Source organism: Perissodus microlepis, chromosome 16 (genome assembly GCF_051167445.1).
Source record: "Perissodus microlepis isolate ML-2025 ecotype Zambia chromosome 16, ASM5116744v1, whole genome shotgun sequence".
NCBI classification, from domain to species: domain Eukaryota; kingdom Metazoa; phylum Chordata; class Actinopteri; order Cichliformes; family Cichlidae; genus Perissodus; species Perissodus microlepis.
The window spans coordinates 12,352,784-12,364,844 of record NC_140476.1 but is presented as its reverse complement, the minus strand read 5'-3'; the positions used below and the strand labels follow the sequence as shown (position 1 = coordinate 12,364,844).

At 37.9% G+C, this 12,061-nt stretch overlaps 1 protein-coding gene across 3 annotated transcripts in view; it reads left to right on the top strand.

The window, feature by feature from the left end:
- The window catches only part of erbb4b (erb-b2 receptor tyrosine kinase 4b), a 305,024-nt gene that overhangs the window by 183,366 nt on the left and 109,597 nt on the right, over positions 1-12,061 (top strand). For all 3 annotated transcript variants that reach the window (XM_084907994.1, XM_084907997.1, XM_084907993.1), the window contains exon 4: positions 7,577-7,708. In XM_084907994.1, the coding sequence (XP_084764120.1) occupies positions 7,577-7,708 (132 nt within the window). The remainder of the gene's footprint in view (positions 1-7,576; positions 7,709-12,061) is intronic.

Sequence of the window (12,061 nt, the reverse complement as noted above, 5' to 3'; positions counted from 1 at the left end):
TTTAGTGTTCCAAAGGATCATATTCAAAAACTGAATGAAGACCTATCTGTTACAGAGAGGAAGAAAGCATTATAGTTATTAAATATGGGGATGATGGCACATATTTCAGATAATCTCTCCTGGAAGGCAGTCATAGTGTGTATACAACATGGTTGTGTACACACTAAGTGCCAAAAATAGCTGTGTAGTGAGAAGAGAGCTTGATAGAGAAGTTCAAACCCTGCCTTCTTTCTCACTTCAGTATGCTTGGCTAGTGACTGTGTTAAGTGGGTGTGAATATTGTAAGTTTTGGAAAAGTTATATGAAATCTTACTCAGTTCAAAACTAACTCACCTTTGCTGAATTTGCCAGTTGTTCTTTTGGTGTCTTATTACTTGCTAATAGCAAGACCTTTTTTACCTGTTTGTGTCAGATCAGTGCTGACTAGCTGAACCTTTCTAACCAAAAAGACAAAAAAGAATACATTAAGTTAATACGTTTTGATTATGTGCTTTCAAATTGCTTAATCCCTTGGCTTTAAATCTACTGAGTCTTGATGTACAGATAATGCTCACTACATATTTGAGGTGTGTAAACAAAGTAGCAGCCATGGTCTGCAGTGTGTTACTCACTATCTCTCATTTGACTTGAAAAAACAAGGTCTCGGTAACGTGTTGTTGCCTTAGCAAATCATGCACTGACTAAAGTCAGCTTCCTCTGGGTAAAACCAACATACTTGGTATGCTTGTGGTACATACCCGTTCTCTCTTCTCAGTCTCTCCATCTTTCCTTCTCTTTTTCTTTTCCCCTCTCAGACCCTGGTTTGTTTTGTCCATTCCAGAGCAGAGAGCGTGGCTCATTTTAATTCAGCTGGCAGGCTGATCACACATCAGCCTTGATAAGCTAAGTGGCCCTCAGCAGCAGCAATTGAAGGTCCTTTTACTCTTTTTTAATCACTTGCTTGTATGTTTCCTTGATAATCTTTTCAACCTTTATTTATTTCTTTATTTTCTATATTTTATTTTGTCTAGTTCCTAATTTGTTTTCTTGGTTTTGTCTTCTTTGCTTGTAGATGTGTCTTATCTCGAAGTATTGGAATATGATTTTTCTCCGCTTCCTTTCTGCTCTTCTCCTTCTATCCATAAAGCTCAGATTATGAGGGCTTATCACAGTTCAAGTTGTAAATAAGGAAGGCTGCAACCCCACACCCCCCTAACAATTCTGTCATGATTTTATTTTATTTTTTTTCCTCTTCTTGTGTTTCAGCAGATGCGTTGCCTTGCTCGGGTATAATACTATAATCCCTAAATCTCAGCCATTTTTCATCAAGACTCATAGGAAACAATTTCATGAAGGATGGGCCAAATTTAATCAACAGCCTGTGAATGCAATTATCTTGGTGAAGGAGAGGCGTAGGTTTGGGGGATGGGACCTTGGCCACCACCCCCATGACATTTACTATACATCAGAAAAGAGCTTAACATTTCTCCTTTAGGGTGACACGAAGAATAAAATGGATTCATTTAAGTACTAACATATATATATACATATATATATATATATATATTACGCTTAAAAGTGGGAGTTGAAGTCAGTTAGAACAATGGAACAATATTACATCACCCTAAATTAATTAAAAATTAAATGTGATAGGCATATGTAATGCATCATAATATCAAATACGTTTATTCTTTATGTGCTGGAGCCCAATTTTGAGTCCAGCTGACTCATACTCACTAAAAAGTAACAAAGTAACGTTGCTCTGTGTTCCTGCCTGCAGATAATAAAGTATCCTTTGATTTTTTTTCCTTTTTTTATTTCGAATCGGCATATGTCAATAAAGCTGTGGTTGTGGTACTTTAGCATCTACCTAGCATTACAGAAGGGGAGCTAAAACAAACATATATTGTAAAAACATTCTTTTTTCCTTTTTTTATATGACAGTTCATTTTAAATGTGACCTTTTCTAACAAACTCAACAGTTATTACTTAATAAAAAAGCTGTTTCTGTGCTAGCTACCAGTAGCATTGTTGATCCATTTACAGGAAAATGTATGCTAACTTGACTAGCAAAGATGACCAACAAGGACAAAAGAGAAAGACATTATTAGGGACTTGGCAAGTGACATTGGGAATGTTTGGAAGGCTTTCTGACATGTGTTGTCATAATTAATTTTAGATTTGTCTAAATTAGTGGGTCTGTATGCACATTGTTGCTGAAGTTGTCTGGGTATGTCATGATGTTGAAAGGTTGTGTGAATAGTAGAGAATTTAATTAAGCACACCCAAGTGTATCTGTACGCACTCTTAAGTCTGTAACTCATAGAAAGACAGTCTTTTCCAGTCTTTAACATATTCCCCTTTTCTTCCATTTCATGGCTTAAATCTCAGTTTTTTCTCTTTCTATTATCAGTCGAGCTGTGTGAGATGCACATACACATACACAGTGCCCACGCTGCTGCTCCTGACCGCATGTTCAGAGACAGTCAAATCCCACCACTGCCATCTCTCTGTTGTAGCTCTCATGAAGCACCATGTAGTCAAATTAATGCAGTTGTTCTTTTCAGGTCAATAGTTAAACACATGAAAGTGCAATTGCATTTGAATGGGTACCACCATTTTGCTTGGGGACTGCATTAACAGTGTTAAAATTGCATGCAATTCTTGTGGGAGGTGCTCCATCTACGGACCTCATAGAAAATCTAAAGTTTGTGATGCATGATGGGATGCACTTCACACTATGGAAGCCGTATTAAAGAAGTGTCATTTTAATGTGGTAGTGAATGGCTTTATTACATTTCTAAGAACTCAGATGTTGACCAGAGTGCTACAGTAGTTATCCCTACAGTGTATAAAAGTATGCATTTTTCATATCCCCGTGAGCAATAATTCTGAAGCTAAAGTTAAGCCATGGTCTCTTGCTTACTGGTGGAGGTTATATCTTAGGATACTGAAATTTGGTGTGTCAGTACTGATAAAAAACGATTAATGATTTTGGTTAGAAATGTGTATTGGTAATTCACTGTGATATTCATAAGGATGCTAATTTTCACAGGCAAAAACTAAATTATTAAAAATTCACTTGAAGAAACTGAACAGCCGACTCCTTTATGTTGAACAAGACTTAATAGCCACCCACTCTTTACTAAAGGTTGCTATGTTCCTCTAAACATTACAGAAAATATTTTTAAAAATCTTTATATTTACTCTTAAGTTACAAAGATACTGTATAATACAAGACTATGGAAGAATATGTTGTAATGGTATGATCTCTTTCATTTGGTCCATGATGCTATTAGAAGCATAAAAGTTCCACTGTGACCTCTCTCCTGCAGGGACAAATCCCTCTCAACAAGTGTTATGTGGAAAAAACATGTACACAGTAAATTTATTTTCTCTTTCTTCTTCTGGTCTTGTATGTGAATATCTACACAATTATACAAATAAATGCACTAAAGCAAAAAAAACATTGCATTTCGCTCTCACGAAAACAGACTATGCAGATAAACTACATTTCTGCATCCTCACTGCATATCATTGACAACACTGGGGACTGTAGGGCACGGATGGAACTGCATGGTGGCAGCAGATGATGGATTGGAGGGTAGATCACCTATTTGTAGAGCAAATGCAGAGATTTGCTGTCCTGACATCTACTGTCGGCAAGCAAGTGGCTCAAAGCACAGTGATTGACACAGCACTGGGTGGCAGCATGAGCAGTGTCTTAAAACCAGACACAGGAATTTTCCATCTGTGTGTGGTTTTTTTTAGTTATACAGTTAGTTATACAGTTTGTACCAGACTGTAAACATGCTTATTTCTGCTAGAAAGCTAAGATTCTAATGATGGGGAGTTTTCACATTTAGCATCAGCCCCAAGTGGCAGTTCCAGAAACTACTTTTTTTTTTTTTTTGCACTTTCTTGATTCCTTTTTCAGCTGTGGCAGTTGATAATACATCATATCACAATGGCAGTTTTTTTATTTTTTACTTTAACAGTGTGTATGTGTTACTCCTTATTATGTTTTTACACTTAAAAATTGAAAATTAGCCCTCAAAAACTGTATAATAACAATAACTTTATAGTAACACGCAATAAAAAAACTAAGAAAAAAATGGTATTTTTCACAACCTTGCACTGTTTAATAATTGTATGATTTTTATTGCATTCCATGGTACATGTTGTTGTTAGATGTTTTTGATACCATTGCCATCTCTTTTATTCTTTAGCATTCCTAAACCAGTTACTTGATATATATTTTATTTCTTCTAACGGCAGATCGGTGAATGGTGACACAGTGTAAGTGGAATTAGATAAACTGTGCAGTGCCATTCTCTACGCTTTACCTGCGAAGCATCCATTTCTCTTAGATTGATTGGAAATGAAACTATGATTGATGCGTAAAAGAAATTGCAAGGGGCCAGCTGAGTAGCACTGACATTCCCCACCCGCCCCTGCTCTTGCACAAAAATTGAAATTAGTGACCTTTTGATAAAGCAAACTGGTAATTTAATTGATGCTGAAGCCATGCGATGAGGACCTCATTAATAGCAAGCATGAGCCATATTTGTAAATGTTTATATATGTCAAGGGCTTTTGAGCATGCTCTTTCTGTGTGCACTTGTGTGCCTGTATGTGTATACTGCATGTCATGTCTCATCTCTTATTTTGCTGCATTTCTGCCAATCCATCTCAGGAATACATCCTAACAACTAATACTTCTGCTGTGGTGTCCAGCAGGATGTGTGCCTGAGCATTTAGCCTTGTTGACCCAGAATGCATCCTGATCTTCCCGCAGAGTTTCTCCCTACTGTTTTGATGAGCTGATAGCAACAATCGCCTGAAACCAAGCTGAAGCTCTCAGAGTCAATAAGACAATATGTTGGAGACCCAGGGCTAAATCCCCAGTTCCACTGCTATAGGATAGAGGAAACACCTTTATCTTTTTGATTGAATACCTATCTATCTACTGTAATAGCCTGACTGTTTGAGTGTCTTCCTGAGTCTCTGGGTACCTGTCTATATTTCTAACTACTCTCTAGCTTACTGTGGTTGCTCTATCAAACAAGGGTGTTTCTCTTCCTGACACTGAAAGACAGCACAAAGTGAGACTGAAGTTAAGAATCGCAGTAAATCTGTTTCCTTGATTGGGCTGATTCAACACATGGATTTTCTTAAGTGTACAGAAAAAAGTAAAGGTATACGATAATGTAATTCTCCAACATTACAGAAGCTCGGCCAGATTTATGGGGTTTTTGTTGTCCTACATATGTCTTCATTAAGTTGTTCACTCTGCACCAATTAATTCAGCCTTACGCACTCATTAATGTGCCTTTTTTTTCTGATGATTGGTTTGCTTTTTGCCCCCCAGTCTTAATCAAACTCATCCCCACACTGCAATAAAGGGAAGAAAAAGAGAGAGAAAGCACTTAACATCATTTTGCAATTACCAGGATACATTTGTGCTGCCTTGAATATCATATTGTCTTTCTGCAATGGTTATGCAGCCTGATACTGAAGATTGCTGCATCTTTTGAAGCCTGCAGTCACACGGAGATGCTTGGAGTTGCTCTCGGGACAAGGCTGGAGGTGATTGGGGGGGGGGTGCATTTCAGAAATATGAGTAGTAGCTACACGAGCAAACTAATTAAGACATTTTCTCTACCCACCAAACAATCAACAACAGAATTTAGCCACTGATCTTCCCCTGGCTACCAGCTGCACAGCTAGAAAATATGCAAGCCAAGCATGTATTTCTAATAAAACTAAAGCCTGCATGAGAAGGGAATGTTATTGTAATTATTATGTAATATTTGTTTGTTAATTGTTCATATCTTGATGAGGAAGGCCATGAAATATCCTGATGGGAAATACTAAAACTGTCCTGGGCAAAGTGCCCTCAGGGAGCGAATTACAGTAAACTACAATCTAAATTCATGAACATGTCATGTCAGACTATTAATACATGTTTTGTATGCGTAGCGCATGTCTAAATGCATCACGAGTGAAAAGAATTAGACAACGGGTTAGACAGTCAGGGGAGCCACTTGTGAGAGATTTACACGTAGTGTTTGAGAGCACGACTGTTACAACCGTCCAGCTGATATTCGTCGAAGCAGTATTTCTTTCTAGGTTACACGCACATGGATTACCAAATATGTTTTGTCTTGTTTCATAGTTGTTGTTTTCTTTAGATAGATCACCACCACTACAGTGATAATAATGATGTATTTTTATTTTGTAAAATTGGTAAACTTTAAATATTTATAATAATAATTATATATACATATTTTTCATAACCGATGTATAATTTGATGTATACATTTGATACATGTTGGCTAACAAACCAGCCAGGATGAAGATGAATACACAGAAAAAATACATGTATCTCGCTAAACTGCGGTTCAAATCGTTCTATTGTGTAAACTATTTGAATTTGAGACATGGCCTCCTCCTGGTCGAGCGATATCGCTTATGTGGTGAGAAGCAGGATTAAATTCTTCCCTAACTCCCAGCACAAATGCAGATAGATGGGGGTGGGGTGGTGGTGGCTGGGGTTGTGGGGTGGGGAATCTGTGTAGGTAATACCACTGCCACCTATTATCCAATGATTATTATTTATATGAGCCTTTGTGGGATGATATTGTATTTGGCTCGTTCTGTGTGGAGCTGGTGGGGCGCCTCATGTATGATTATGTGTCTCATCGGTTTCAGCCCTGTGTCAGTAATCTGTTTGTATGGAGATAGAGAACACACAAGCTCTGTAAATAATGCAAATCTGCTACTGGGCTTCACTTCTTCTTTCCTTTTCTGCCATCCGTCTCTTTGTGCCTTTCTTTAATCTTTATTTGTCTCTCTCTTTCTCTTTAGCACTCTTTCTCTCTCTCATAAAAGTCAAGATTAAGCATTCTCTAAAGTCCTGCATGACGATAATCTGAACCACCCTCCGTATCCAATCATTCAACAGACAGTGGTGTACATTTCTATGAGGGGGGGAAAAAATCAATTGTCCCTATAAGCCTGATGATCGTTGGTTTGACAAGGGAAAGCATTTTATGATTTGAGATACATCACATCCTTGATGAAATACAATTTAAAAATATATATATATTATATATTAGGCCTGCTGCCCCTTACTGAGGATAAAATCCTATGGATTTAATGTTGGCCATGGGGCATAATTGATTCTATCGGCTCACAGCATAGAAGGAAAAGGATGAGAAAAACAACACAATGGGAAAAGATCAGAGGTTGTAATAACAGCAATATAACATGGCTTTGTCCTTGGTGCTTCACACCAACAGCAATCATTACATCTGTGTGACTCAAAATCAACTGTTCACCCCAAACTAATTTCTTCTCCCCAGCTAAAAGAAAAATCTAGTCCTTACGTTTTTTAATGACTATGGCTTTAACATCATCTAGTCATGTTCTTTGTTAATTGAAAAATTAGAAGGAAAAAGTCAATCAGTTGAAAAACATATCCAGAGAAGGGCAGCATGACTGCTGAATTTGGTACATCCTACAGGTAAAAAGACATGAGAGCTCTTTGTATATATGTACTTAGCGTGTCCCATATTTATTTGTTTTCTTACAGAAATCCTAAATGGAGGTGTTTATGTTGACCAAAACAAGTTCTTGTGCCATGCGGACACAATCCATTGGCAAGATATCGTCAAGTACCCAAGGATCCAACCTGTGGTGGTGCCCACCAACAGCAGTGTCACATGTAAGTAACCCAAATGGTACACATGAAGAAAATGAGAAAAAAATATTTGCAAAAGCCAAAAAAAGGCACTTAAAATATATGGATATCCAGGAAAGCCCAACAAAAACCTGAATCAGTGGAAAGATGATTTCAAAAACAACGTACCTGTCCAACGTTTCCATTTTATGCTTTTCCTCACCAAAGCATGAAGTGTAGATGCATGCAGAACATTTCAGTGAGTTGTAGTAAGCTGGAGTAACAACAGAGAGAGAGATTTTGTTTCAACCCAACGTGAAAATAATCAGAGGATTTAAACAGACATTATTAGCACATTTACATGTAAACACATATTAGCCGCCTAGCTTAATTGTTTCTGGCAATTAAGGATCATGGAATGTACTTCACACATTTTTTGCTCACTACTAAACTTCTTGGTTTTAAATATATTATCTCCAACTGCTGGTAATGCAACTTCTGCATGCAGTAATGCAATTTCTCCATGCATGTCCATTTCACGTTTTGTAGAAATGGACATGGTGGACTGGCGTGTCTATTACATGTTTTGCTGTGATACTGGGTTCCATCAGATGTCGGTAACAATCTATCCAATCCACACATGCAAAGAAATCAAACCATAGGATGTCCATAAATTATTTTATGTGTAATAATGAGAAATGACACAGGGGAAAACTATTGAAGAAGTAATGCATGAAGAAAGGGAGGTGTAAAAAGGCATGGAATGTCATGACACAAGCTGAAATCTATCAGTAATTAAAAAGCAATCCTGCCACTTCAGTGCAAATTAATATCAGCCAGTTATGTCCCAACTGATGGCCTATAAAAAGGTGTCTCATTACAAAGGTGTCACACAAGAAACATGATGGGTAAAACCACTGAGCTCTCTCAACACCTTTGCAACCTTATTGCTGCAGAACACACTGAAGGCACTGGTTGCAGAAGAATTTCTAAACTACTTAAGGTTCCAGTGAGCTCTGTTGGGGCCATAATCAAGACATGCTTTACCATAAACCTGGAGTAGACGACCAGGTGTCCCACAAGATTTCAGACAGAGTAAATAGATTTATCAGAAGAGTTCTCCAAGAGTCAAGGGCCACTTGTAGAGAGCTACAGAAAGACATTGAATCAGCGCATGCAATTGTTTCAAAGAAAACGATAAGTAATACTCTCAGCCAACATGGCTTGTATGCAAGCTCACCATGCAAGACTCCTTTGTCGAACAAAAAGCATGTTGAAGTGTTTTTAACGTTTGCTAAATAACAGTTAGACAAACCTGTGAAATACTGAGACAATATATTCGGGTCAGAGGAGACCAAAATTGAAGTCTATGGAACATAACAACACCATAACGACAGTGTTTGGAGGTGGGAACATCATACTGCACTGGCACACTTCATATAATTGAAGGACAGATGAATAGAAAACTGTAACAAGACACAAGACATTCTTGATAAAAATCTGCTATGAATATGAAACAAGGGTGGATGTTTCAGAAAGACAATGATCCCAAAATAAAGCTGCTAGAATGGCCCATCCAGTCACCTGAGCGCATATATATATATATATATATATATATATATATATATAACCATGTGGTAGGCTGTGTAAAAATGCCCAGTGGCCGGCGTAGTATTACAGGACCACCTGTGCCGAGTATGGCCTGGAGGTCAAAATGGGACACATTCCCTAGTGTGGGTGAGAATGACCGAGCTTGATACAGAAAGACAAACTGGTGATGGCTAACCAGCCGGACATAGTGGTGGTGGACAAGCAGAAGAAGACTGGTGTAGTGATAGATGTATCTATACCGACTGACAGCAACATCAGGAAAAAGGAATATGAGAAGCTGGAAAAGTACCATGGGCTGAGAGAAGAGCTCGAGAAGATGTGGAGGGTGAAGGCAACATGGTCCCTTTTTGTGTGTGTGGGTGTGTGTGTGTGTGTTTGTGTGCATTCTGTTGTTTTATGTATGTAATACACTTTTATACATTGAGTGAGTTACTGTTGCCCAATACCTTATTTCAAAGTTTTACCAATCAAACTTTTACCAAATAGGCGTTGTTGTTTTTTTTAATTTAGTTTATTTATGGTATATATTTAAGGTACATTTAGTTTTGCAACTGATAGACAGTTTTTTTCCCTTTTAAACAACCTAATAATAAGAATAATAATAATAATAACCTTTAATTTATCTCACCTGTCATTTAATTTATTTCTTGATTTAAAAAAAAGTAGCTGAGACAGTGTACCCTGATAATGAGGGTAGCAGATGACTACAGATGTGATCAATTGCTTAAACAAACTTGATTGAAGTCACGGCCACTCTACCTGGCAGTTTCTGTAACTCAAATTTGCAGGAATTTGTGCTAATTCTGAATTAGTCTTTGAAAATGTCTTTTCACAATTATTCCCCACACACTTGCCAAGGTCTTTCAGTGGCAGGTTATTTTTGACAAAGGAAATGATGCAGAGAGGCCCATTATCACAACCTGGTCGATTCACAATAAATGGCTGAATGTGAGCAGCAAAACACTGTCATCACAAAATCACCCTTTGACCCTATTCTGTCACTCTGCTTACCATAACAATTCACAATGACTGCTAGCTCACATCACTTAAATGTCCTTCTGTAGCCAGCTGGAAGACCCGTTAATGAATGCATAGCATTATGATGGGATTTATTAGTGTGAAATACACATACTCAATCTGTCAGAGGACAGGGGATGATCAGTGAAATAACAATGCATTTACTGATCTCCTCTGACCCATTATTATTAATTTGCTGACTAAACCTCTTAGCATACTCGTTTCTTTTTGTTTTTAATTAACATTAATTCCTCATGCTTTTTGACATTTAAATCCAATGTTGTTTTCACAGGGTTTTTTTTTTTCAAACTGTCTCATCTCATTCATTTACAAATGGAAACAAATAAACAAATGATAAAATACGCTATCACTGACTCTGATATAAACAAACAGACTTTTCCTTTTTGATGCATATGTCCTTGGAATCATCTCATAGTACTAGCTGAGGGCTTCAGATGCATGCTAAAAGCTCCAAGCATTGATATTCTGCTCAATCACCCTCCTCCCTGCAGCCCCGTTAGCCCTTGATCGACCCCGACTCCTTTGCAAGTCTTCCACCCTCGCTGAAAGATCAAGGGTCTGCAAACTTGTAATCCACAATTGAGAACATAATCTCTGTTTCATTTTTTTGTGGCGACACAAGCTTCATGTTGTTTTGCTTGTGACTTATTTGTGGCATGGTTGTGTTGTGTTATTGGTTTCAAAATAGGACTGTGATCTTTTTTTTCTGTTTTTTTAAACTGATGCCCTGTTGATTCAGTTTAAACACCTCCATCTTTCACTTGCTGTACACTGACGCTGGTATGGCAGCAGTTTCAACATTTTAACCTTCAGGGGATGTTAAAGATTACGGTGCATTCCGGGACAGGGGGTTTGACGGTCTTATACAAGGTCAATGAGGATTTAGAAGCTGAGATAGTGAAGGCCATGGTCACTGAATGAAAACTCTTTGACTTGACTTCCTGGGGCACATAGCACGGAGAAGAACAAAGAATTAAGGAAGAACAGCAGAAGTTCTGCCTGTATGGCTGGCGGACATTTGTATTAATATCCCATTTGTATACTGCTTTCATACAGACAAAGCTGCCAGCCTTTCTCTCAAATTTTACTAAATTGTCAGTTCAATAGGGACACACTGGAGAAACAGAAAAAAATAGAGAAATGTAGTGGTTTAAGAAAAAAGGAACAGGAATAGGCACTAAGGGAAAGAGAGCTACAGAGGAGTGATGAATCTATAAGTGATGGATGAAGAGAAAAATGTGTAGTAGATAGGCTCAAAAATGAGGAAGAAGAAGAAGAGGGCAGAAGATGGAGATTCTCATGTTGAGCAATGGAGTCAGTCGGATGCTAATAGCTCTCATCTGGAGAGGCTGATGGACAGAGGACAGCACTTCTGCACTTATCCAGACTCACTTCTCCCAGCAGGCAATTACTAGACAGTCAATTAAGTCCTCCAAAAACCCAGAAAGGCACTGGCTAAAGCTCTGAGGGTATGATGCTGCTTACCGCTTCTTTACTGCTTTTATCTCAACCTGATGTGTGCTGGCTTCATGCTGGGCTGGTTTAGCGTGGAGTGGCAAAAAGAATCATCTCATTTTCCCAAAATAACCTGTGCCAAGGTTATTTTGGATTTTATTACCACAACAGCATATATCAGTCAAGGATGATGGATCTTTCCTGCCTTAAAATATATATGTATAAAAAAACCATTAATGTTGAGAATTCACAAAGGTTTTTTTTCTTAACTCTTAAGATTATATCTAGTATCAT